At 36.4% G+C, this 27,703-nt stretch overlaps 1 protein-coding gene across 2 annotated transcripts in view; it reads right to left on the bottom strand.

Moving 5' to 3' along the window:
* Window positions 1–9,244: 9,244 nt before the first annotated feature.
* mctp2b (multiple C2 domains, transmembrane 2b) overlaps window positions 9,245–27,703 on the bottom strand; it is a 40,330-nt gene continuing 21,871 nt past the window's right edge. The window contains exons 5-23 of one of the 2 annotated variants that reach the window (XM_017478421.3): window positions 26,151–26,293; window positions 25,754–25,830; window positions 25,557–25,668; window positions 25,376–25,408; window positions 25,101–25,268; window positions 24,034–24,164; window positions 23,045–23,231; window positions 22,821–22,914; window positions 22,647–22,749; window positions 22,327–22,429; window positions 22,001–22,102; window positions 21,836–21,910; window positions 21,630–21,749; window positions 20,435–20,548; window positions 17,603–17,641; window positions 16,851–16,960; window positions 16,595–16,704; window positions 14,239–14,336; window positions 9,245–12,660 (exon numbers count right to left, since the gene is read on the bottom strand). In XM_017478421.3, coding sequence (XP_017333910.1) covers window positions 12,592–12,660; window positions 14,239–14,336; window positions 16,595–16,704; window positions 16,851–16,960; window positions 17,603–17,641; window positions 20,435–20,548; window positions 21,630–21,749; window positions 21,836–21,910; window positions 22,001–22,102; window positions 22,327–22,429; window positions 22,647–22,749; window positions 22,821–22,914; window positions 23,045–23,231; window positions 24,034–24,164; window positions 25,101–25,268; window positions 25,376–25,408; window positions 25,557–25,668; window positions 25,754–25,830; window positions 26,151–26,293 — 1,988 coding nt within the window. In that variant the 3' untranslated portion in view covers window positions 9,245–12,591. The remainder of the gene's footprint in view (window positions 12,661–14,238; window positions 14,337–16,594; window positions 16,705–16,850; window positions 16,961–17,602; window positions 17,642–20,434; window positions 20,549–21,629; window positions 21,750–21,835; window positions 21,911–22,000; window positions 22,103–22,326; window positions 22,430–22,646; window positions 22,750–22,820; window positions 22,915–23,044; window positions 23,232–24,033; window positions 24,165–25,100; window positions 25,269–25,375; window positions 25,409–25,556; window positions 25,669–25,753; window positions 25,831–26,150; window positions 26,294–27,703) is intronic. The other variant, XM_017478424.3, reaches the window with a different exon arrangement.

Below are 27,703 nucleotides of genomic sequence, written 5' to 3'. Positions count from 1 at the left end.
ACCATGCAAACTTGGGGATTTGAACCCCAACCCCAGAGGTGCAAGGCAAACATGCTAACCACTAAGCCACTGTGCGCATACATATAAAACATAAAAAAAGTGGAAGAATAATCCTAAGTACTAAAATAATAAAATACTATTTAGTACAATTTAGATGGCTGCAAACTGAATGGATGTTTCGCAGTTTCCTTGAATAAAACCCAACTTACCAGGTTTGCTGGTAAGATTTTCTGGGACAGGCGTAAGGAAACCATTTTTAGTGTATGATTATGTATTTAAATTCCATGCTAAAGTATTGTACAACCATATTAATCAAGCTTGTATGATGACAAAATCACAAATGAGGCACAAAAGACCAGAGCTGATTTATAAGTAGCAGGAACATAAAATCATTTCTGTAAGTCATCTTTAGCATTTTGTAGCTATAAAAAAGTAATACAAATATTTAATAAAGGACAGAACACTTATATGAACAATTGTATTTAAACCTTCTGTTATGTTCAGTTTCCAGAAACAGTGATAATTTTTTTCACAGCTGGATTTAGTAATGTGGTTACAGCAAAGCATTTGCAAAGCATACAGGTATGATCTTATCGCCACATCACTATACAACTGCCTTGAAAGATAAGGTTTGTAAGATGAATATAACTATTATTCATCCTTGTCATTTTCTCTCCATTCACTGCATTTGTGAATAACATCAACACTGATATTAGCAAACTGAGAATGATTATTTATTACATTTCACTCAGTTAGAAAGCTAATTTTAATTGGTTCTTAGTGACTTTGATTACCTGTACATTCAGTGGGATAAAGGAATTCCTTGCTTGTGGACTTTATATAAGCTACAAAATGTGATTGGGTTTGAGTTTATTTCCTCTAAGCTCTAAAAATCAAATAAAAGGTTTATATGGAAAACTGAATGTTTTTTTTGTGTTTTGTTTAACTGAAAGAATATTCCAAGATATGTTAGAAAAGGTCTGGTTATATTAAAAAATGTTACTGCAGATTACACTGGTTTGTAGAAAATGTATCGTTTGGTATAAATTGAGAACATGAATCTTCTGATGCCCAGACCTCTGAAGAAACTTTTTGTTCACACATTGTGCTGGTTCTAAAACTTTCTACAATATGTTGGAATGGAATGGAATGTGTTTCTGTGAAAACAGTGAAAAGTTGGGGAGATAAATGAGAGGCCCATCTCAACATACCAATCGCAGAGAACCTGTCAGGTAAAGACATTTGTATGGACATTGATTAATACTTGTATTTCTAATCAGATATGCTTCTTACCAAATTTGCGATCGTTTAACATTTCCTGAAGAGTTGCCAGCAATGTCTCCTCTCGCCTGCTCCATTCTCGATCAAGGATCTCGTTAACTTGATCCTTGAGTTTCAAATTGTGTTTCTGTTCTCCTTTAAGTTCCCCATGCCCTGTTCATGAAAACGCATGTAAACATACATTTAAACATGCATGTAAATATGCATGTATACAGATAAAACTCATAAACAAGCTTTGACTCAGTTTGAACTATTTCTTTGAAAAGCTACATCGGCAGTTAGGATGGGTGAAATAAAACTCATAATCCTAAATTACTGATACATACTGATGATTCATACAAACATTAACTGAAGCTCTTGGCCTGTATCTGTGTGCTTTTATGCATTGCGCTGCTGTCATATGATTTGTTGATTGAATAATGGCATGGACAAACAGGGGCACAGGTGTTCCTATTAAAATGTCCAGTAAATGTATATCTACCTAGTCAGTCTGCTTTGAAAGTCTCAATGTGCATTAGTAACGTGCATTTCTGGTGCTATGGCTTTCCACTTTTGGATATACCTGGATCTGGTTACACTTCTTTACCTGTTGTCAGTTTCTGAGCTTTGAGCTTGCCTACATTTATGTTTTGGATCTACTCTCTTTCCAAATAAACTCTGCACTTTGATCCTTCTGCTTCTGTACCAGTTTATTGTTACAGAAGACTTTGCCTATAACAGATCCATTGGGGTTAGATTCTCATCTGGCTCAATAAACAAAAGCACAGTTATTACAAGCAGGTATCCAGCCACCATTAAAACCCATTATCAAAAACTTGCAACCTAATTCTACTTATGGTCATTGTTGTATGGCTGCACGACTTTAGGTTTCTAGGCCCATTTCCACCTATGTCATGTTTAGAGCAATGGCTGCAGGTTGCAGATGGAGTGAACCTGCCATTTTTTGAGATGGAGTGAACCTGCCATATTTCAGAGTTTTAGATTGTTCATACCCCTCAAGAGTCTTTTTACTGGTATTGAGACTGTGCCATTGAGCTGTTTTCAGGCACCACTACTCCTTGGGGCTGTATAGCCCTTTTCCACATCAGAAATTCTGTCATGAACAAAATACGCAACCTAATACATGCAAAATAAAAGGCATACATTACTACATTACACATTCATTATGGGTATTTGAGTAGTCCCTGTGATACGCAGAAGCAGTGGCATGGTGCTGGTAGCTTCATGCTCTGGGCTTGCTTTTCAGCAGGAAGAACTGGAAATCTTGTTGCCATCAGGGACAACATTGATAGAGGACATGGATAGATACCTGTGCTAACTAGCATACAATATTCAGATGAACGACAATTATCATCATTACAATCTAACAGTAGAAGTGATTTTTACTGTTAGAGTCCAGCTCCCTGTGAGATGTATTACCTTGAGTCCCATTTGTCGCCTTGATGTCACTGGCTGGATGCGTCTTGTTAACTGTAAAAGTAATAATAGTTCTATTTTATAATGTCCATAAGTTAATATCTAAATAGTTGAAGTTAATGTAATACAGAAAATAAATGGACACATACACTTGGTGGGTAAATCCATGCTTGCATCTCCTCTTAAGTGTGCACCTCTCCAGTAAGCCTTGCGTAATTGCAAAACCTTTTCCAGAAAGTCTTTATCCCTTCTTTTCCATTCTTCATCTATTAATAAAGCAACTTCTTTCACGTCTCTTTTATCATCACTGACTTTTGTGGACTGCGGGTCCATCTCTCCATCTCGGTCTTTGATTTCTCTGTTCTCAGCACCCATGTAAAATAAGGTGAAATTCCTGGACACCATCTCATCAATCTTCTGTAGCAGTTATATGACTTGAGTACGGACCTCTCTCTCTTCATTGTCAAAGACATGATATCTATTCCCACATTTCTCAACCAGTAGCTGTAGGTCCTTGCCTTCACTTTCAATGTGCTGTTCTATGGTCATGTCGACAAGCATGTCACCCCATGTGAACATTATTATGGTGTGTCTCCATGCGTGTTCTCCCAGAATCTTCATGTTCTCCTCAATGACGTTTCGCTGTTCCTCTTTGAAAGACGTATCTGCTGGAATAACTAGAAGTATGGAGTGTGGGGAGTTCTGAAAGGCACTATTGATAAATCTCAGACTTTATCCATTCTGGGGTGTATTGAGATGGAAAGTACTTCCACCAGCTCGGTGTATCAATCATAGTTACTGGCCTTCCAGAAACTTTTCCATGTCCTGTTTGACATCTAGCAGTATTTTTGCCAGTAACAGCAAACTCATCTGTATGCAGGATGGTGTTCCCAGATGCACTCTTTCCAGACATCACCCAACCCACTAGCATAATTCTCAACTCTACAGAAAGATAAACATTACAAAGAAAAGTTTAGATGTAAATTGTAAGTAAAAATGTACCACTTAAGATCCAAGATATAGGAACTTACCGTCTTTGTTGTAATTTTTTTTTGTTGTTCTTGAATGCTTATCTCTCTGTCTCTTGCTCTGCTCATCACATTTTTCCTCCACTCCTCTGACTCCTGCAATATTTTTGCATCAAGTTCAAAACAAGCTGTGCTGTTTGTTTGAGTTATATCCTCAATCTTGTCCAGTAATGAGCAGATTTGTGAGACATCATTTTGGACTGTATTATCAAAGAAGTGATATCTGTACCCACATTTTTCTATCACCCATTGTAGGGCTTCTCCTCCAGTTCTTATATATTCCTCTACTTCTTTGGGTTTGGCACCTGTGGAGTGACCTTTGGTGAATAACACAAGGACATGTGCCCAGACTTTGTCACCAAGAAGGCTAAGGTGTTCCGCCACAGATTTTCTGTGTCTTTCATGAAATAGGCCAACCTCGATGACAAGAAGGATTGCATGGGGTCCAGGTTTGCATAAAGAAACTAAATACACAAGCTCCTTTTTTAAGAAAGGTTGCAGAGTCACTAAGTGGGAAATCCCTCCACCAGCCAGGAGTGTCAACCAGGATCAGCTCTCTTCCATGCACATTCCGCTGTAATGTCTTACAATAAACTGTCCTTCTGTTTGTCGGAAACAGATCTTCTCCAAACACAATGTTAATCAAAGAGCTTTTCCCAGACAGCTTTGCTCCACACAGCAAAACTCTAAGTTCTATGAGTGAAAATGACAGACAGATGTTGAAATATATTGATCAACAGCACTCTTCTCTATTTGGTTGGTTAACATTATTAACATACTCATTTGCATATTCCACTGTAATCGTATAGACCTCATAATATATACATTGCTGCGGAAAATAGCAGATTGGGCAGCTCGAGATAACAGTCTCAGACTGTTATAAACTACTGCATTGCTTTGTCTGATAACATAATTCAATCTCTGGAAGTTTGGTAGTCATAGGCATGACTAATGCTACATAGTTTGATAATGAATTAATCAAAAATAAAAGACCATGTAAATAACTAGTATTTACCATTAGCTAGAATTGTTTACTGCTTCCTAGCCAATTATGTTAGCTATTGGAATTGATGGAATTGATTGGAATAGTCTAACCTGACATTAGCACAGAAAACAAAAAGAAAACTTGCTCTGAAATGTAAATAAAAGTTGTAGGAGCCCATTCAGTTGATGTATCATGAGGCATCAGTAGAGTCATTGGCTGGATAAGATTTTTAATGAGTACTATGGGTACTGTAGGTTTAAACAAAGATGTAAGGAGTAAAAAGTATTTTTTCCCTTAAATGTAATTAGAGTACAATTATTACATTTTAATAACACTATATATTCAATAAAGTATAAATACACCCAAATAATACTTGAGTATAGTAATAAAGTAAAATTACTCAAATATTTTCCACTCTCGAGTCCAACTCCACCTCCAACTAAATTAGGCATGCTGGCATCATACCAGTAAATTACTCTTGTGCTTGCATAATACTAAAAACACTGACTTAGTCCTCCAAGGTAAAATCTTGCCCAAGTGTCCTATAGTAGTGCCAGCTCCACTGTTGATCTGAGTGCAGATAAGATGGACTTTGCCAAATACTGTTCACATAAAGCATGTGAAAGCAATTTTGATTCACCTTTGATCATTACACAACATTCATTATCGTGTTAAAATCTTTTCTCGTGGACAATATAGTTGTAATTTTTGCACATGAAAAAAAAAGACTTTCAGCAAGATATTTTGAACTTATGAAGAAGGTATTTTATAGCTACCATAACCATGCCATTAATAATAAAAATTAGACATTAGATGCGATCTGCAATTACGTTATTCTTCCTAACATGCAATAACGTTTACTTTGCCAACATCAGGTCAACTCTACAGACAACTGAAAAAAGTTCACGTTGTAATTTACATTTGCTAAAATCATAAACAAAAAGTAAATGGTCATTCTTACTGGTGCCATGTTTTCCTTCTTCTTGCTCTTCTCGTTTTTGTTGCTTTCCCGACTTCTCCACTGATGGTTTGTTTCGTTTCATTTTGTGTTTCAGGTCAAAGGAAGACTACTACTGCTACAGTATTACTGCTGTTCAAAACATCCAGTACCTAGTTGGAATAAGACCATATTGTCCAGACTGGATTCATAATGTTTAAAGGGAAGAAATGTATTAATGTCTTAATCAGTTTGTTTACACAATGGCTGCTTCAAAACACAATACAAAGCTCCCTCATCTCCTTTAACGTAGTCTATAGTTAAAAATAGAAAAATAAATATAAAAATACTACCTCAGAAGTAAAGATAATTTCATATACCTCTCAGTATAAATGTCCTCAGCTTGCACCTCACTAATGCTCTTGTGGTTGAATGAACACAGATCCAAAATCTGGTGGAAAGTCTTCCCAGAAGAGGTGAGGTTATTATAACAGCAAAGAGGGAAGTTAGATCTACTACTACTACTACTACAACTTCCATCCATCCATCTTCTACCACTTACTCCTTTTTCAGGATCACGGGGAACCTGGAGCCAATCCCAGGGAGCATCGGGCATTTTAATATATACAGATGAGTAACACCTCGTTAATATATACAGAAAAGTGATAAATGGATTATTGCACGGTTAACATTAAAGGGTGAGCAACAAGTAGTAATAAATGAATAAATGTTCATGTTGCAGAATTATTGTGAATGTGTAGGCTGATGATGCAAAAACAGCTAGGAGTGTTATATTATGTTGTTATTTATGTTGTTATTTGCATTAAAGAGTCTGACTTCTGTAGGGATGAAGGACCTGCGGTAGTGCTCTTTCTTGTACTGAGGGTGCAGCAGTCTGCTGCTGAAGGAGCTGCTGAGGGACCCCAGTGTCTCATACAGGGGGTGAGAGGACTTGCCCATTATAGACGCCAGCTTAGCTAACATCCTCCTCTCCCCCACCACCTCTATACTGTCCAGTGGGCAGACCAGGACAGAGCTAGCCCTCTAGAGCCTCTACAAGCTCTAGAGACTCTATAGGCCATGACCATGACAATAAGAAAGCCCCCGTCCCAACGTTTTGAGACATGTTGTGGCCTTCAAATTCAAAATTACCTTATTATTTTCCTTAAAATAGTACATTTCCTCAGTTTAAACATTTGACATGTTTTCTATGTTCTATTGTGAATAACATATGGGTTTATGAGATTTGCAAATCATTGCATTCTGTTTTTATTTACATTTTACATAGCGTCCCAACTTTTTTGGAATTGGGGTTGTAGAAAAATGCTGATATATAGGGTAGGGATGCTTAATGCATCAACCTTTTACAACATCAACTATTTTTAGTTCTCCCACTTTACCTTTCCAGAAAAACACCACCACACCATGATGCTGCCACCATCATGCTTCATAGTTGGGATGGCATTCTTTGAATTAAATCCTCACCCTTTTTCCTCCACACATAGCACTGATCATTATGGCAAAACAAAAAAAATTACGTATTTAAATTCTAAATCCTCATCCAGCTGATCAACTGCAAAGTTCAGTCTGACTTTTTATGGCGGTCTTGGAGTAAGGGTTTCTTCCTCCCACAACAGCGTTTCAGGCCACAGTGATGTAAGACTCTCTTACTGCTGGAAGTACATATTTTGGTATGATGCCTCCAACTCCTTCGCAAGTTGCGGTTGTCTTGGTGTACAGTTGAAACCTTCGGATTAAAGTTTGTTCATCCCTTGGAGTTAACTTGTGCCTCTTTCCTAAATGATACATTGTCTGTGTGGTCCCAGTTTTTAAATATTTTTAAACATTTGCATACAGTTGTTTGTACAGTTGCTCATGGTACCTTCAGGTGTTTGGAAATTGCTCCTATAGAGGAACCGGAATTGTAGAAATCCACAATTTTTGAAAATTTGGACTGGAATTCTGATATAGTGAATTAATGCTGAAATAAAATGACCTCTGATGTGAATAGTATATGCCCTAACTCAGTGATTTTGAATGTGGGGGCCGCCAGGGGGCGCCAGGGGGACCTCAACAATTTGGTGTGAAAAATAAATTCTCACTCTCAGACAACCACACACACACACACACACACACACACACACACACACACACACACACACACACACACACACACGATCAATTCCTAATCTAATGTAATGTAAAGATGTAAGATGTAATTATTAATAAAAAAGGGGGATATATTCAGAAGTTTGTATTTTTAATGAGTTTTAAAGACATCTTGCAAAAGGGGGGCCTCGGTCAAATGTTAATGCCATTTGGGGGGCCTTGCCCTGGAAAAATTTGGGAACCCCTTCCCTAACTGACTTACCAAAACAAATGTAATGTAACGTGAAATATGTTGACTGAATACTTTTAGCTTAGGTGTAGGTAAACATTTGGCCCAAAAAGTAAATGTAAATTTTGACCAAAGTGCTGAACAGAATAAGAAAAGTAAAAGAGAAAACAGAATAAAACCAAATAAAGACACACAAGAGACAACAGTAAAAATTAGATTAAAAACGCTTGAGAGAAGAGATATGATTTCAGCCTCTTTTAAAAATGATAAATGTGGGTGCAAGGCAAATTGATTCCATAAATGAGGGGTAGCAACTGAAAAAGCTCTATCCCCCTTAGTTTTTAACGGAATCAAGGGACATACAGAGAAACCTATTGGAACATCTTAAAAATCTGCTATATGAATGTGGAGTAAGAAGATCTTTGAGATTTGCTTGTATCTTTCTCATTTGTAAGTCGCTTTGGATAAAAGCGTCTGCTAAGTGAATAAATGTAAATGTAAATGTAAATAAGAAGGAGCTTGATCATTAAGAGTTTTAAAGACAAACAACAGAATCTTAAACTGGATCGTAATATGGACCGGGAGTCAATGGAGCGATGCTAAAATTTGGGTGACATGATCATATTTCTTTGCCCTGGTCAACAGCCTTGCTGAAGCATCTGGAGACGAGCAAGAGATGACCGAGGAAGATCCAAGTACAATGAATTACAATAATCTATCCGCGATGTGATAAAAGCATGAATAACCTTCTCCAAATCTTGAACAGACAAAAATGTTTTAAGTTTAGAAGTAATCCATAATTGATCAAAACTATTCTTAACGACCAAATTTATTTGCTCGGTTAAGCATAATTCTGAGTCTAGGATGATACCAAGGTTCCTAACCTGGGACGAAATTGACGGGACGTGATTACAAAGCTCCTTAATGATTCCATCTCTCATAGGAAGCTGAATGTGCAGAAACACTTCTACTAAAGTAATCTTTCAAGATATATCCTGGTCTGAGAGCGTGATTTGTCTGCGGTATGGGCAATTACTCAGGATCACCTAAAGTAAGTGAAATCTCTCTCATATCTTTAGTTTGATTCAGACAACCTAAATCACTATGAACATAAATGAAAACATATTCTCTGTACAATACTAATACATATAATAATCTCTGAGATTTGGACAAATCATCACTCTTTATCTGATTTACAGTTTGTGATCTGTGATTCATCTGAACATTAATCTACAAACAAATACAAGGTCCACAAGGAATTTTTGCAGATTTACTGAGTTTATTGTGTTCTGGACCACTGTACAGTGAACAGTGAGTCAAATTTAGTGAACATTTTCTGTGCAAAAGATCAAGATACTGCATACATTAATCCCGTATACACCCAGAGAAGAAACCAAAGTGAGTCGGTAATGTGTTGCAGAAGTTGTTACACATATGGAAAATAATTGAAAAGTATGGTCAATGGTAAACAAGAGATACAAGTGTCAATGTCCTCAATAATCTCCTACACAAGTCTGTAACACATATAGATGTATGTGGTTCGGAAAGTACAAATTCAAATCAGTTTTATTTACAATTATACAGCATACACAGAAGGCACTTCTGCTTCTTAAAGTTCCGTATGGATCCGATAAAATGGATTATTATTTTTTTTTTTACAATCATAATGACACATAATCATTATAAAAGTCTTAAAAGTACAAAAATATATCAACATTTTGAAGTGTAAATCTCTTATAAGTTACATTGATCTATGAAAGATGAATAGTTTAAAACGCCACCACTAAGGCTTACTGTGAAAACCACAAACTTTGCACATACATGTACTGCTACACCATAAAATGCATCCTGGTCCAAGAGACAACAGGTATCGCAGTATATTGCACTCTCTTATAACTCAGTAATTAGCAACTTGGAGGTTGAGTCCTTAAAATATCAAGTATACAGTATACAGTATATGCTAAACACTGTGCAGTTTAGGATGCAGCCCATAGCGTCTGGGAGTAGTATCTGTGTGGATTCCACCCCTTTAAAGCAAACTTAGATCAGTGGTTCCTGTGGAGTAACCATATGCATATACATATATACAGTGCCCTCCATTAATATCGGCACCCTTGGTAAATATGAGCAAAGAAGGCTGTGAAAAAAATTGTCTTTATTGTTTAAACCCTTTGATCATTTGTTTAAAAAAATAAATCACAAAAATTCTCTGCTCTCATGGATATCAAACAATTGTAAACACAAGACAGGTTTATCAAAAAACCTTTTCAGTCAATATTTTGTGCTACCTCTCTTTGCAAAGAGAACAGCTCCGAGTCTTCTCCTATAATGCCTGATGAGGTTGGAGAATACATGGCAAGGGATCTGAGACTCCATTCAGAATCTCTCCAGATCCTTCAAATTTCACACTGGTGGACTCTCCTCTTCAGTTTATTCAGGTCAGGGGACTGGGATGGTCATGGCATGGACCTTGATTTTGTGGTCAGTAAACCATTTTTGTGTTGATTTTGATGTGTTTTGGATCATTGTCCTTGTGGAAGATCCAACCATGCCCCATTTTAAGTTTTCTGGCAGAGGCAGTCAGGTTTTCATTTAATATCTATTGATATTTGATAGAGCCCATGAAGCCATGTATCCTAACAAACTGTCCAGGTACTCTGGCAGAAAAACAGCCCCAAAACATTAAAGAGCCACCAGCATATTTAACCATGGGCATGAGGTACTTTTCCATATGGCTACCTCTCTGTGTGTGCTAAAACCACCTCTGGGGTTTATTGCCAAAAAGCTCTATTTTGGTTTCATCGGACCAGAGAACCCGATCCCATTTGAAGTTCCAGTAGTGTCTGGCAAACTGAAGACACTCGAGTTTGTTTGTGGATGAGAGTAGAGGCTTTTTTCTTGAAACCCCTCCAAACAACTCGTGGTGATGTAAGTGACTTCAGATTGTAGTTTTGGAGATTTTCAGACCCCAAGACACAACTAACTTCTGCAATTCTCCAGCTGTGATCCTTGGAGATTTTTTGGCCACTCGAACCATCCTCTTCACAGTGTGTTAAGACAATATAGACACACGTCCAATTCCAGGTTGGTTCATGTTCAGTTGACTGGAACTTCTTAATTATTGCCCTGATGGTGGAAATGGGCATTTTCAATGCTTGGTCTATTTTCTTATAGCCACTTCCCATTTTGTGAAGCTCAACAACCTTTTGCCACACATCACAGCTATATTCCTTGGTCTAACCCATTGTTATGAATGACTAAGGGAATTTGGCCTATGTGTTAAATGAATAAATGTAAATGTAAATGTTACCTCATATTCATGGGCGTTTCTAGAGTTTGATCAGTACTGGGGCATAGCCCCCCCACGAATTTGACAAAAGTACTTCAAAATTTATAGAGGCGGACTGGGGGCATAATGATTGCATAAATTTGTTTTCAAATAAATAAATAAATAAATAAATAAATAAATAATAATTTTAAAAAAACCTCACCCTGGCACCCAGTTGGAATATTTTAAACTTAAGTGTGAAAGGGTTAATGCTTTGATAGTTTTTTTTTTTTTTTTTTTACCATATCTGGGTAATCTGTTGATCTTTTGATTGTAGATTCAGGTCCAGGTTATAAAAGATTTATTTCAGGGGTAGAGAAATGAAATTCTGCATTGAAATGTAGATCATTCAAATTCAACGTTTGTCCCTGCTGTCTAACAGGTGTGTAACATGGCCTGGGCTTTTGGGGCTGTAGCCCTGAAAATTTTTCTTTAGCCCTGAATAATTATAATATAGCGGTTTGTCACTACATAACTGAACGTCAGTAAAAGAAGACAGCAGTGTATGGAGGCGAGACCAATCACACAGGGTTTACAGGAAAATATGTGGAAATAAAATACAACACTCTGTTTACTGAAGATTTAAAATTACAATGCAATCTTCCTTTACTGACATTCAGTTATGTAATAACAAGTCAATTATTTATCAGGAAACATTTTACTCAGGCACAGAAAAATTTTACTGGGGCTCGTGCCCCAGTTAAAAGGGTCTAGTGATGCCCCTGCTCATATTTATACCCCTGTAAAACAGGAGATCATGGTTGAACAAGTTCCTGGGGTGCCAGTAATTTAACAAAGATATTTTTTATTGGATAAGCCTGTGTTGTGTTTGAAATGGTTTGATATCCATGAGAGCAGAGTATTTTTGTGAAGTGTTTTGAAAAAAAGATCAAAAGGTTAAACAACGAAGACAGTTTTTCACGGCCTTCTTTGCTCATATTTACCAAGGGTGCCAATATTAGTGGAGGACACTGAAAATAAAATGACCACAAGCTTAGATGATTAAAAATCCTTCTTAAAATGAATTTCTCTGGTACTAACCCACTAGTAACCCCCCAAGTAAGGGAAAGTTTGATTTTTAAGTCACTTAAAACGTTGCACAGCACGCAGAATAATAAACAATTTAAAATAATTAACTGATATTAAAATAAACAAATCATTTTTAAAATTATTGGGATTTTAAAATGATCCATTTAAATAAGCAGAGAGAATTGAGTGGATATGTAGTGTCACTGATATTAACCAAGTGTCTTTGAAGATGAGCTCAGGTCTGGATCTCTACTGGACAGCTCTCTTTCTTCTGTAAGCACTATGAACGTGGACGGGTTTAGGAACCAAATACTGTTCCTAAAGAATCAAGGGTCAAATAAGTAAAAAAATAAATAAATAAAAAATAAAAAAAAAACAAAGAAAAAAGAAAAAAGAAGACAACGTAAGAAGAGAATAAATATTTGGACAGTATGATTGTTTATCAAACTGAACACTTTCACAGTAATGCCCATGAAATCAACAATGACGATGCAGAGCATTTCATATGTTCATATGTTTCACAGATTTTAATTTGACATTTTGTCATGTCCCGTGTCCTACACTCGAGAGTGTAGAGTAAATTTGCGCCCAGGTAAATGCTCTCTACAGCATTCAGCAGGGGTTTCAATCAGAATTTCACTTTCGTTATTTCAAAAATTTATGTTCAATGGTGTTGTATGGAGTTTGAGATCAACTTTTAGATTAAGGAAATGTGATCAAAACAAACCAAAAAAAAATCTGTTTCTTACTGTCTAATTTTAACTAATGTCATGTGAAAAGCAGTGAGCTCTGCTTTAATTAAACCAAATATGATGCAAATTATACTCTGTGGTTCAGTAGCTCATAAACGATATAAAATTGTTATGGTTAGTGAAAAGGCACTTTTTAGCACACTATGAGCTGTTTAAATCATCAAGAAATAAGATGCAGGGCTGAAATAGTATACATTAAGCAAATTTTGTACATGATAGTTCATATATGATAAACAAATGTAGTATTGTTTTATGATAATATGTAACAAATCAGAGCCAACAAAAACATATACTAGAACAGAGATCAGGAACCTTTTCAGCTGGCAGAGCCATAAAAGCCAAAAAAAAAAAAAAAAAGTTATGATTTTTTTCTTTAAAGAGCCAAAGAAAAGTTGAAATATTTTGTTATTATGTTATGATGTTTTTTTTATGTCTTCTTATTATTATAATTATTATCTTTACTATTATTGCATAATTATAAAAAAGTGGTAATGTAATAAAGGCCAATTAACGTTTTGTATGTTCCCATGTTGCTTGACCTAACAGCCTACACTTACACTAATAGGCCTGTAGGTGGCACTTGGACTTCATTTAACCAACTATGATAGTTTCATCAAATGGTAAATCAATACAAGATGCAGTACATGAGCAAGAATAAATGGAACACTACTTACCATTAATACAACTTCAAAATACGCAAATTTGTCTGTCCGTTCGGACTGGAAAGAACGATGCTCGGTGTGCTTTTTTCTTTTAGCCATTTCATCTTTGTTAAAAATAAAAAACTGAAAACAGACTGGCGATGTCGTTTTCAACCAATTTATGATTTAATGCTCAGCTGCACATTGTCCAATGAAATCTGAGGTTGCTGTGCCACAGGTTGGTGACAAATGGCCTTCGATTATGAATTACGTAGTCTTAATTGAATTGACACACTAGCTTTGATTGTTTTTAGTTTTTTTTTCCACCACTGAGCCAATAGGCAATCACTTTAAGAGCCATATATGGCTCGCGAGCCATAGGTTCCCGACCCTTGTATTAGAACAATGATTTCTGATCCAGTATGACTTTCAGTCAACCATTCTGAGATTTTTGGCATGGCTTCAGGCAGCTGAGAGAGTAACTGATACACTGAAGGCCTTACCTTTTGGACATCTGAAGGCACTCTGGAGAGGAAATCCATCACTTCGTTGCTTTCAATAGCATATGGATTCCGTAGTTTCTTCGTGAATTTATTTATACCTAAAAGCAATACAGATACAGATGATACAGTTTGTCCAGCAGAGTGCGCTAGTGAGCTACAAGCAGTCCTGGCAACATGGTTACAAATGGTAGAAAATGATTTATAGTAAACAAAGATAAGTCATTTATTAAGCATTCATCAATGGTAGTTTAAAGTAATGTACAGTGTTGATCAAAAGTCTTAGGCACCCTCATTTTGCCGTAGATGTCTCTTTTATGACTCAGATTACAATAAACCAAATTATTTTAATCTTGAAATGAGAACAAATAGACTGAAATAAGTTTAGTAATCTTATATTTGGTTGATTGTAATCTTATAATAGGAAATACTAGATCAATTTGACTATATTCAAGGTATTTCCACTTTGCAGTGTTCCAGCCGAAATTAAACGTTATAGAAACATCGTTACAGTTCTCTGTATCAGTAAAGGAGGTAAAATTATACAATAGACCACTTTTCAGACAAAAAAAAAAAATGAATGCTGTCCGTCAGGGACTACCTACAATAGTATAATGAAGTGCAACAGTCTGAGTCTCCAGAAGAACTGTGCCCAAAATTCTCCAAGATGCTTAGAAATACTTACCAGCCAATTTCCTTGAAATGCTACCTGAGACCAGTGATTCATTTTTAAAGGGTTGTCATATTAAATATCAACTTTTTTCCTAATCTTTATAGAAGTTTTTAAAACATGTACGTGCATTATTTATATAGACACCTTTATTTTTATATTATATTATTTATATTACATGTTATATATATATATATATATATATATATATATATATATATATATATATATATATATATATATATATATATATACACACACACACACACACACACACACACACACACATTATTTATATATACTCCTTTACAATACAGCACTTCCTGTGTTGCCGAAGACTTTTATACAGTACTGTATATCCTAATTACAACTGAACTGTAGTTAAAAGCTACAATTAAATTACAATTAAAAGTTTTTTGACAGATTGGGTCAGTTCACATACGGATTAGCAAATCCCTAGCAATGTGAACATCTCATCAACAGTGCTAGTGCTAGAAAAGCAGCATAGAGAGTGGATGTTGAAATGTTTTGGTTTCTACACAAGTTGTGAGCCATGAATGGGGTGTGGTGTATTTGTGTTTATCCATGTATTTCCAAATTGTGACAGACAGAATCCTAGCTGTTTAGGATCACTGACTCTGCTGATGAACCTGAACAAGGTGAGATTAATTTATTAATTATCTTACTGACTTATTAAATATATAGCATTATGGAAATGTATTAGATGTTTTTTAATGTGCCTTTTAAGTAACTGGAGAAAGTAAATCCTTTTACAGTACTAGGTGTAGACTATGATGTGAAAGTGCAGTCACTTTGCTGTAGTTCATTTCTTTAAAAAACGGGAGGCTGAACATCACCATTACCGACGGTGTATATAAACTGATAAAAATGCTACTGGATTAAATTTTACTCATGCAAAAAAAATGGGGCTGAGTAAGCAGGAAATAGGTCACAAGTTTCTGTACTTGTGGTAAAGGGGGAGTTGGTTAATTCTTGTCGTTACTTCGGGGACCCGACCAAACTCTAATCAGCCAGAAGAAAACGGGAAGATAAAAAAGAAAAGAAAAGAAAAGGGCATTCTGAAAAAACTCAAGATGAAAAAACTAAACCCTTCACTGTCCCTTCTTTGCATTCGGTAGAAAATTCAACATTAAAACTGATGAAAATAAGCTGACAAATGGCTTTAATAGGACCTGGATTTATACATGAGTTAATAGTCTTAAGAGTGAAAAGTGTAGACTTAGAGGTCTAAATCGAAGCGATTAAGAGTCTTCTTAAAATTCTTAAAAAGTCTACGTTAAATAATGTTGTTCTCCTGTATTTAGCCTAAAACGTGCCAGTCTTTACATCCGTGTAGAGAAAACGTTGACCTAAGAACATACCCTATAATTTCACTGATTAAAGAGGATATCATGTGTTTTAACTGATTTAAGTATTATATATATATATATACACACACACACACACACACACACACAACAAAATCCCAATGAATGTTAATAATGGAAATAAAAAACCCTTTGGTTTAAAAACTAAAACTGAAAGGTGCACACTGTAAGTCAGAAGTGATCCATTGACTTTCAGTGACACTCATACTGAAACTGCCCAAAACCACTAGACGGAGAACCACACACTGCTAGCTCATATAACAGAAACTACAGACAACACTTCACTTGCTTTATATCTTACCCCAAAGAAGAATAATGTAGCGCAGCGGGATGAGGTATGTGATCACTGTGACAATGATGAGAACCAGGAAGGCCAGGTTTGATAAGAACGGCACTGACCAATTAAACGTGCTGGGGGAAAAAATTTTGAAAAATCAGAGAAATGTTATGTGATGCTAAAATGTACACATCATTTATAAGAGCCTGTATTTATTCAAGAGAATGTGGCTTATATAATCATTATAATCTTAATAAAGAGATAAATAATCATTACTTACTTTTTTATTCTTTCAACAAAGCATGCAATTTCCTCCAACAAGTTCTGGACAGTGACAACAGTATCCTGGACCATGTGGATCTTATCTATCAAACCTCTTCTGTCAGATTCCTATCCAAAAAATATATGTTCATTAAAAAAAAACAAAAAAAACCCACGTATACCACAGCTCTGTTGAATGATCAATTCTGATTGGTCAGATGATGATTCATTTTCTATAACAACAGATCTGACAGTAGTTCTGGCTGTAATTCACATTGCAGGTTTATATTAATACATTTTTCTTAATATGGGGTGGTTTTTATAAGAACAGTTCATTCACATGGACTTGTATAAAAGACCCTACACAAAGACATCTAACCACTGATACAGCATGATGAGGTTTTCTGGAAAGGAGACTTTTATTTGATAGGATTTATAGAAGGAGTCTCCAATGTCAGCATTTTGTAACTTTCAGTATATTTTCCATCAAAAGTCTAGGACAAAAGGCTGGTAAAGAAATGACTATTTATAACTTCCATAACATAAGTGATAACAGGAATTACCTTGTGTTGCAGGCAACATGAAATGTAACTATAAACGGTTAAAAGTATGACTTTGCATTCAGTATTAATAATGAAAAAAAAATTAATTGCTTAGAGTAATAAAATGCTGTCGTGATCGGAAAATGTCAGGTGGCAAGAGTAACTCAGCTTCATTGATTCGTTGTTGATTATTAATATGTTAGTATACTAGGAGAGGAAAATGGCCTACCTTCTCGTCTTCATCCTCATCATCACTATGTGTACTGTCCTGAAAGCAAAAGGTTAGACATTACAACGTGTGTTAAATAAATTATTGTGCCACATTTTAAACAACCACGACCTGCAATTTGGAAACAATTCTATTACTGATGTCTAGAGGGCAGCAGCAGGTCAGGGCTTTAAAGCTTTTAACCCTCAAGCTCTCAGCTTATTTAGGATTCTACTATAGAAAGCCTTTATTTGTTACATATACATTAGAGTACGGCGGAACTCATCTCTTCACATATCCTATCCATATATCAGAGTTCACGGTCAGAATGGAACAGGTAGGCTTAAGGGCCTTGCTCATGGGGCCCACAGTGGCAGATTGGCTTTCACTCCCTACCTTCTAGTCAATAACCCTGAGCCTTAACCACTGAGCCACCACTGCCCACTCTACTTCACATGTACAGTGCTGTTTCTTCCGGTTTTGTGCATATCTCATATTAAGTTGTGTGTGTGTATGTTTTATATATATATATATATATATATATATATATATATATATATATATATATATATATATATATATATATATATATATATATATATACACACACACACACACACACATACACATATACATACACACATACATACACATATACATATATATACACACACACACACACACACACCATTCAAATTACGCACTAAAACAGTTTTGTAGCATTTTCATTCAATCGTTTCAGCTGTTAAAGTCATTTTATAATGTATCATTTTCATGGCTAAAAACAATATTATCAAGTAATATTGTGATAGGCAAATGTGGCACCTTCAGTAATTTTAGCATCTGGCTCATATTCAGGATCTGGATAATTCAACACGTTACTCTCAATAGGTTACTATCGTGTTCATAATCATCAAAATCAATATTTTTTCTGCTGACAGCTTCATTATCAGATCCACCATCAATCAACTAAAATTTAATAGCTAATATTTGATTAGAAACTCGTTCTGCAGTAAATCGCTGAGCTAGGTCAAGTTTTGCAATGTTTCTTTTATGTCTGGGGTCATTATGATATTGACACGTTACATCTGATTACCAAACATTCCCACCTTGAGGAATAAAAAAGAATTGCACTTATTAAGATGTGAGAGATTCAATATTGTTGCGCAGAAAAATATACTTACACTATTATCTACCTCGGGTCAGTAGCGACCCTATAAACCTTTTACAATAAATTAATTATAAAACAGATATTATTTGACAATTTGATATTTTTTTCTTGATAATAAATAGATTGAGGAATACTGGAGGTGGAGATCTAATGTGAAAAAATTTACGACTCCACAATCAGAAAAACACTGGGAAAAAATGGCATTCATGGAAGAGTGGTGAGGTGAAATCCACTGCTAACCCAGAAGAACATTAAGGCTCATCTGAATTTAGCCAAAACACACCTTGATGATCCTCAAATCTTTTGGGAGAATGTTCTGTGGATCGATGAGTTGAAAGTGGAACCGTTTGGAAGACAGGGGTCCTGTTACATCTGGCGTAAACCAAACACAGAATTCCACAAAAAGAACATCATAACTAAGGTGAAGCATGGTGGAGGGAGTGTGATGATGTTGTGGGGATGCTTTGCTGCTTCAGGGTCTGGGAAACTTGCAATAATTGAGGGAAACATGAATTCTGCTCTCTACTAGAAAATCCTTAAGGAGAATGTCCGATCTTCAGTCCGTAAGTTGAAACTCAAGAGCAACTGGATTATGCAGCAAGGCAATGATCCAATGCATAGGAGTAAATCCACCTCTCAATGACTCACAAAAAGCTAAATTAAAGTTTTGGAGTAGCCTAGTCAAAGTCCTGACTTGATCCAAATGAGATGTTGTGGCAGGACTGTAAACAGGCAGTCCATGCTCGAAAACCCTCCAGTGTGGCTGAACAAAAGCAGTTCTGCAAAGAAGAGTGGGCCACAATTCCACCAGAGCACTGCGAAAGACTAATCTCCAGTTACTGGAAGCATTTGGTCGCAGTTATTGCTGCTAAAGGTGGCACAAACAGATTTTAAGTTTAAGGGAGCAATTAGTTTTTCACATGGGTGATAGGTGTTGGAGTACTTTTTTTTTTCCTCAATAAAAAAATAATAAATTAAAAACTGTATTGTGTGTTTACTCAGGTTGCCTTTGTTTTAAGTTGTATTCGGTTTGAAGATCTAAAACTAATTAGTATGAGATACCCACAAAAACAGAAGAAATTAGCAAATACTTTTCTATAGCACTGTAGGTTGCGTTGGACAAAACTGTTAGCCAACCATATAAATGTAAATATTGCTCTATGCGAATGAAAAAGACCCAGTAGGTTATCTAAGTGTTAACCGTAGATTTGTGTCAGAAAATACATTTAATTTAGGTGTCAGTGGTTTTATACCACACTTGTCTTTTGCATGGTGCTTAGTCACATTTCGTCGTTCAATACCGTCTAGATAAGCCGTATGCATTCTATAATAAGCAAAACTTAATAAGCTGACTCCAAAACCAGGTAAACCAGTCGGACGTGTGTACACAACAGCTATATGCTAAACAAACTACAAAATGCTGAAATATCCACCAGTGGGATACACCTTGTAATTATGCGGTGTAAATAGAGAAGAAAAGTTGTGAGTAATCCTTTAAGAAGTATTTCTTTAATTCTGTTGTCTTTTTGAGTCATTCCCAATCTTGGATATCATGTATCATAAAAAATGTTTTCATAACCTTTTGACAACTCTGAGATACGTTTAATATGTATGAAAGATGGTAATCTTTGAGGAGTGAGTTTCGTGGAGTTGTTTGTCATGGTCTTGATGTTGGAACTCACCATTTCCTGGCCGCCCCGCTCATAGGCGGCCTGAGCATAGCTCCATATGAATAGTATGACTAGGAACAGAGGGAACATGTAGAACTCCCAGTACCACACTGTGAGCACAAAGATCTGGAAGAGAAGACAGACGACGACGTGAGGGAATGAGTGTACAGACACTGATTGGTGTTTATTTTCTCGTTAGCCGATTCATAATGAGGCATAATCAGCGTCTTTTCCTGTAACTACGCCTTGCTAAAAAAACCATCCCTTCCTGTTTGACGTAATCATCCTCACATATAAAGCTCCATAGAGTGGAACTGGCCTTGCTGTAAAATGAAAGACGACAAACAGTGACTGATCAGCCATCACAGGTGATGAGTTCATGCTTTCAATGCTGTCTGTACGTGTATATGTGAACAAACAGAGCTATACAGTGGAGCACAATGAGTGTAAAAGCAGTGACAACAAACCCAGCAGCCAACTTGCATTTCTGTAATTTCCGGATAATTTTCTGTAAATAATTACAATGTGACAAGTGATTATATAACTAGGGATGCACTGGTCATGCTTGTGCATTTCATTTTCTATATGATACCAACATGAAAGCTCTGATTATCTGCTGATATCTAATTCTGATTTCATGCCGAATTCTTTTACATGAAAGTCACAGGAGCAACAATGGGATGCTGTAAGGCAACCTAAAATTGAACTTGACTGTTTTAGATACTATCCTGTAAATCTTTCATGAAATGCAATGCCCCCCTCCGCATGTCTGATTTAATTATTATTATTATTTTTATTTTTTTTTACTACAAATCATACTACAAATAATATTAACTATTAGGCCACAGTGCTGTTGAATTCTCAAATCTGATTGGTCAGAAGGTGTTGATTAATTTTCTATAGCAGCAGCTCTGACCGTACCATCATCTCTAAATCCAATAATAAGTTTACATTAATGCAGTTGTTTATTAAAACATGTAATTGTTGATAATGTGAAGTTCTCTGTAGGATTTCTATTCAACATTTATGGAAGGAGTCTCCAGTGTCAGGACTTTGTAAGTCACAGGAGAGTCTCAGGACAGAGATTGGTCTATTTCCAATTTCTATGTATCATGACAAGATACGCAATGTTTTTTTTGTTGTCTTATGAACTTCAGAACGGAGGAAAAAAAAAGTGTTTTCTGCTTCACAATGACTTTGGACTCACCACAAATGCAAAGATACTCCGCTGGACACTCTCCCACTGGAAACAGCTCTTGATATACTGCAACATTTGACTCAACGTTCTATAGATGTTCCTCACACGGAGAACATTTCTTGCCAGGACCTAACAGAAATGAGAAGTTTGTAAAGTTCTGACAGACCGAAACCCTACAGTCTGATGGTCTCAATGATATCTGCATGATATTGCACCTTTTTAGAAAACTTCGGATTTTCTTCAAGGAATTTCCTCTCCTTTGGGTTGAAGGTCCTGATGCTTGCTTTGATCTAATTGATGTATAAATGAGGAAAGAAAGCATCGGTCTGCATAGAAGTAAATTAACCAACACACAGATGCTTGGAGCAAATCCGACTTACTGGATTAAACATGACCTCAAGCTCTAACAAAATGGTTCCTTTGGATAATCCTAATAAGTCCTCTTTCTTCAACGGGCAAGAAATCAGCTGGCCGTTACGTACCTGTTACAGAGATAAAGACATTTTTTAATCTATCATTATAAACTTTGATCATTTTGATTCATTGCAACTGTCTAACAAACCTCTTTACCGGCATTATATGCAGCTGCTGTTTACATATACATATGACCTCATTTATCGTGGTACACCACATCCATTCTTCACTTCTTGACAGCTATACTCATTGAGCAAGTATGTGTAAACTAAAAGGGATTTCCGCTACTTACCGAGAGTAAAGGAATGGCCACTTTCCCCAGGAAATCTGGGGCCTTGTCTCCATCCTCATCAAAGACTGTAACTTCCAATACATCATGGATGTCTTTGACTGGACTAAACACAAACAGATTTATAATAGACGTGTTGGCAAATTGCTGTGGTATAAGAGGAATTAAACACCTTGAGTGTCTTCATCAGCACCATAACAGCCTGTCATTGATTATCTTATTATAACAGCATGCCCTGTAGATTCTGTTCTTTACATACACCCAATCACTCATTCTGGACTGAATGTTTAACTGCTGATGAAAGCATGAATGGTGCCACTTACAATGTAAAGACTTTATTCCACTCAGGGTGAAGAGTTTTGTAGATTGTATGAGTCTGCAGTCTGTCATTTCCCAATTGCAGCACACAGAACGGATCACTCTTCCCTACAAAGGGAGATATTTCGCATTCAGGACTTGACAGTTTTCCACGGAAAGTGTGTGAGGGCTGTATATACCATTTAAATCTGCAGCCATGACGTCTGAAGCCTTGATCACTTTGACCTGAAGGAAGCCGATGTCCTTTAAATTCTTCAAGGAGCTCCTGAAGCTCTAAGGAGGAAGTACATACAGTACAGAAGTTATGAATATATACTTATAAAGTATATAAATATACTTCATAGAGTGTTTCTAAAGATGTTCATAAAAAGAAAGGAAAGAAAAGCATCGAGTAGAAACGAACATATTTGTTTATCAGGTTTTCTCTCTCATGTGGCTCGTCCAGTAGGGGCGTACACAGGTCAGTAATGGACACGCCGCTGCACCTCGTCAGAGTGATGAGGAAAACCACTTTGCCTCGACACTGGTCCAGGCTACACGTGAACAACTGACATTTGTTCTCCTTCAGCGCAGATATGTCAACTTCACACCTGAACACATCACATACATGCCATAAATAACGCTGCGAGAGACAAGGGTCTTAGTCATGAATTGATACTAATGGAAAATCTAAATGTTTGGGAGAAAGAAAAAAAAAAGGGCAAAATTTACACAATTTCCCAATAAACAGGCAAAGACATCTTTGGTGTCCAATGTTTGCTTCTTTAAAACTGCACTGGAACTACAAGGCTAATGTTACTAACAAGTAAAGAAAACTACAGCTACCAGTTTAGCGTTGTATGAGCTGCATAAAGCATACTGTAACAAACTCGCCTCAAACTGAGTTGTTGTAGTCTGTAAAACAGGCTTGCTTTACATGACAAATATTGACCAAAGGTTCCATCCTTCATCGTTTAAGGATCTTTGGCTGTTTAAAGGTTCGATGTAGAACTCTAAAGGTTTTACCTCTTATGCCTTTATCATAAAAATCCAAACACAAATTAAGAACCGTAATTCTCCAAAGAACAGTTCAATTTAGATCAGTTAGGTAACCTAAACATCTGAGGTTTGAAGGCATGACGTTGATGATGAAGCTCCAATTTGATTTCTATTTTAGTAAAAAACTTATGAAACTATGTTTGTTAGTGTATGTAGCCAAACAATGTCCCTGGAGGCAAAGATCTAGAAAACAATTTGCACAATGCTAAACTGTTAGTCACATGCTCTCTTTATATGATAGCTACTTTCGACCTCGTAGCTTCGGTACCAAACTTCAGACTCCGTATCTGGGAAAAACGTGTAAATTTTTTATTACCAGCAGTTCTTTAGCACATAAACATTTACACCACTCACTGTCCATAACATTCCTCGTATCTCCGGCCCTCTTTGGCCCAGACACTTATCTCCAAAAAGTTTGGCCCATCAATGAACTGCTTAAAGTCGAACCTCTCTCTCCACTGAGGGTTGGCCTTTTTGCACTGACTCTGTGATAATGAGGGAAAATGTACATCAGGAAATGTGAGGGAAGTTTCATTTCATTCCTAATTAAACTGGGTGTTAATGTAGACTTGTCTAATGACCTTGTTCATCTGAACAGATTATTGGTTAAACTTAACTAAACTAAACCGATCACCATGAGCAAGATATGACAACCCTGGTCTATATCTACAAAAATCAAACTTGAAAATGAAGCATTTCTTTATTACCACACAGGGGGACTAACATTTTAAGAATAGAGAGTTTACTGATCATTAGGGTATGGTATGGTTAAAAAAAAACAAAAACAAATCTTGATGCACAACAAAACTGTTGAAGATCATAAGATGCATTTAAGACTTAACACTTAAGACACTTACCACTTAAAGCATTTTAATATCATTCTCTTCTTAAATCAAATAACAGTAATGTTGTACAACGTGCAGAATAAAAACCTCATGAGGTCACAATTAACAGACTTTACAAAAGAATATTGTATTTTGAAGCTCCACCAAGGTGCAGTTAGTCTGAATCCCAAATCTCTTCCTATTAACAGCTCGTGCGCCTGAACTAAGTGTTGTACATGTACATATTCAATTCAATCACGGGGGAAAAAAAAGCGCTGTGGAAGAAAAGAGCCGATATAACACGGCAAAAATACATTTCTGTTTTCATATATTTACTTAAGCAAAAACAGCTCTTACAAGTACAGTTCATTTAGTGTCTTATTTAAATGGAACTGAAGCACTACTTCAAATGCGACATGCATTCCTGCATCGTTATGCCATGTCATATAAACTATATAACAAGATGTCCTCCACTGAGTACTGTAACAACCCCTAAATATGATGTCAGGACATATGAAGAGTGTGAGCCTATACAATTTTTTTTTTAAATAACATTCAAAATGTTACAAGAAAGTAAAAATTCTGTCATTTCAGTACCTTGCTCTTGTATTTCTGTTCACCGAGTTTGAAGCGAACAAACATGTCTCCAGGTCCATCGTCAGGTAGATTGTGTCCCTCCACCAGCGTGATGCTCAGGACTCCAGACCACAGCTGGCTCTTCTTCAGAGACTCAGCGAGACGCCGGGTCTGCGGGGACGAGCTCGCCTGCAACACAACAGCAAAACTCATGCAGTGCACCATCTACTGTAAACAATAACGAAATGTTTACTTTTCCTCACATTCTAAAACAAATAAGGTTGCAGCATTATTACCTTCATACTTCGTTTTCTCTTCTGAACCCACTTCTTTACCACAAGGATAAACAAAAGAGACAGTATAAGTACAACTTCAGTTACAGATTCAAGAGCATCATGGCAGCATGGATGAAATACAAAAAATAAATAAATAAATAAATAAGCAAATTTAGTGTCTTTTACTAATTTTGGTTCTTACATTTTGTTTGTTTTCTCCATCTCTGACTGACAGACTAATGTCAATGATAATCACACCCATGTCATCTTCCAGACTGTTGGGATCAGTGAGATGTAGTACCATTTCTACTGTCCTGTAAAAGAAAAATACAAAGTGACATAAATTTGTGCTCTGAAACGCATAGTCATGTCAATTGGGTTTAGTTTTTATTTGCCTACTTCTCAAGTTCCAGTTCACTCAGGAGCACGCTGCTGGAGCCCATGAAGTCATCTGTGGTCAGATCTCGATCATAGACCTAAAGAAAAAAGTAATAGATATTAAAAGGTGCTTTGGTGGTAGTGGGAGTTCAGCGGCTAAGATGTTGGACTATAGAGTGGAAGGTCTTGAGTTCAAATTCCAGCACCACAAAGCTGCCACCTTGAGCGAGGCTCTTAACCTTCAACTGTTCAGCCATATAAATAAGATAAATGCAAGTTGCTTTGGGTTGCTTTTTTTTTTTTCTTTCATCCGGCAAATGGCATAAATGTAAACAGTTAATAATAATGAAAACAAACAAACAAACAATTCTAATAAACCCATAAGCATGCATGAGTATTTTACAAAATCTGTAGATACCTTGATGTGCAGTTTCTTTTGTAGGTCACGGATGGGGAAGGAGAAAAACTCATTCCAGGTTGGGTTGAGATTCTTATAGATCACTTTGCTTTTGTACAACGTCTTTTCCTCGAGCTTGAATTTCACATACGGGTCACTCGTACCTGAAAAACAGGCGGTTTGCACCAATCAAGACTATCATATATCATATGAGAAGCAGTGGTTGCTGAGGTGCATGAGGTGTTGTGGGAGTGACCAGAAGCTTTTAAGTTCAGAACTGCCAAAGTGAGATGAGATATGATGATACGAGATGAGAATTTTGTTGTCACCCAAATACAGGAAATGTTTAAAAAAAAAAAAAAAAAAACTCCCCAAAAAACCATGCATACATAAACACCATTCACATTTATTCAAAGTAAAGCTCATGTTCAACAAACTACCACTGAGTGTTCATGATTCACATTGGATTTTAAATGACAGCTCAATAAGTGGCACTAATTTTACATAACACATAAATAAAAACACTTGGAGGCGTGCTGCTGAAAATAATCAGTGACTGGATGATATGATATAGGCCAACGTGAGGTAAAGTTGCTGTTACCACCTCAACCTTAATTATTCTGAAACAAAATGTCCTGAAGTGTTTCATTTTTCTTATACTACAGCAATTTGCCAACTTATCACTTATGTTATGACAGCTATAAGTTATCCCTTATGTTATGACCAGTCCTTCTAGGATTTAGCAATTTTAAGATTGCAGAAATGAACGCAAAATCAAGTAAACTCGCAGATTTTCCGCAGATTTGGGTCAAGACGTGTCATGTGACATCATCACAACGCGCATTCAGCCAAAGCCCTCTTCGATTCACATGCGTCGAGTATGAGTGCAGCTAAAATGTCTCATTTACCGACAAACATCACTGTGTGCAAAACCGTACAAAACCATTTCGCCAATTCAAGTAGTTTCAAGCAAATAAAAACACCAAAAAGCTCCGCAAATTGCATCGCAAACGTTGCAAAAATCCGGAGCAAAATCAAGCATTTTTGGCCGAAACGATCACAAAAGACATTAAAAAATAAAAACTCAGAAAAACCGAGTACGGTTTTTTGATATGTTATCATTTATAACAGCTACAAGCTATCACTTATAACAGCTATAATCAGCCGTTTCATCACCAGTCAGTCTCTCTTGAGAGATGTTACCAAAAAACCCCACAAAAGGTGCAAAGTCCTCTGCACTGAAGACTTTCCCCTGTTGGAAAATGTAAAATTCCAGCTTCACCTCTGACTGCATCTGCAACAACACTAGAGACACCTTTCAAAAAGGCCACATAAACAACTCCTCTCAGAAATCTTCACCATATTCATGATTACATCCTGTGTAGGGTGTTAAAATAGACCTGAACATCTATTAGAACAAGTCTATTAATCTAAACCAGGGATTTGCCTTGTAGCCAGAGCTACTGTCAAAGCTGCTGTTATAGAATATTACTCAACACCTTCTGCCTCACAGGGATGTAGTGTAAGCTAGTTTATATTATTTGTCTTACTATATAGAAAAGCTGAGATGTCTG

Source organism: Ictalurus punctatus, chromosome 10 (assembly GCF_001660625.3).
Source record: "Ictalurus punctatus breed USDA103 chromosome 10, Coco_2.0, whole genome shotgun sequence".
NCBI classification, from domain to species: Eukaryota; Metazoa; Chordata; class Actinopteri; order Siluriformes; family Ictaluridae; genus Ictalurus; species Ictalurus punctatus.
The sequence above is the reverse complement of the archived record's forward strand: the minus strand, read 5'-3'. Positions and strand labels throughout refer to the sequence as shown.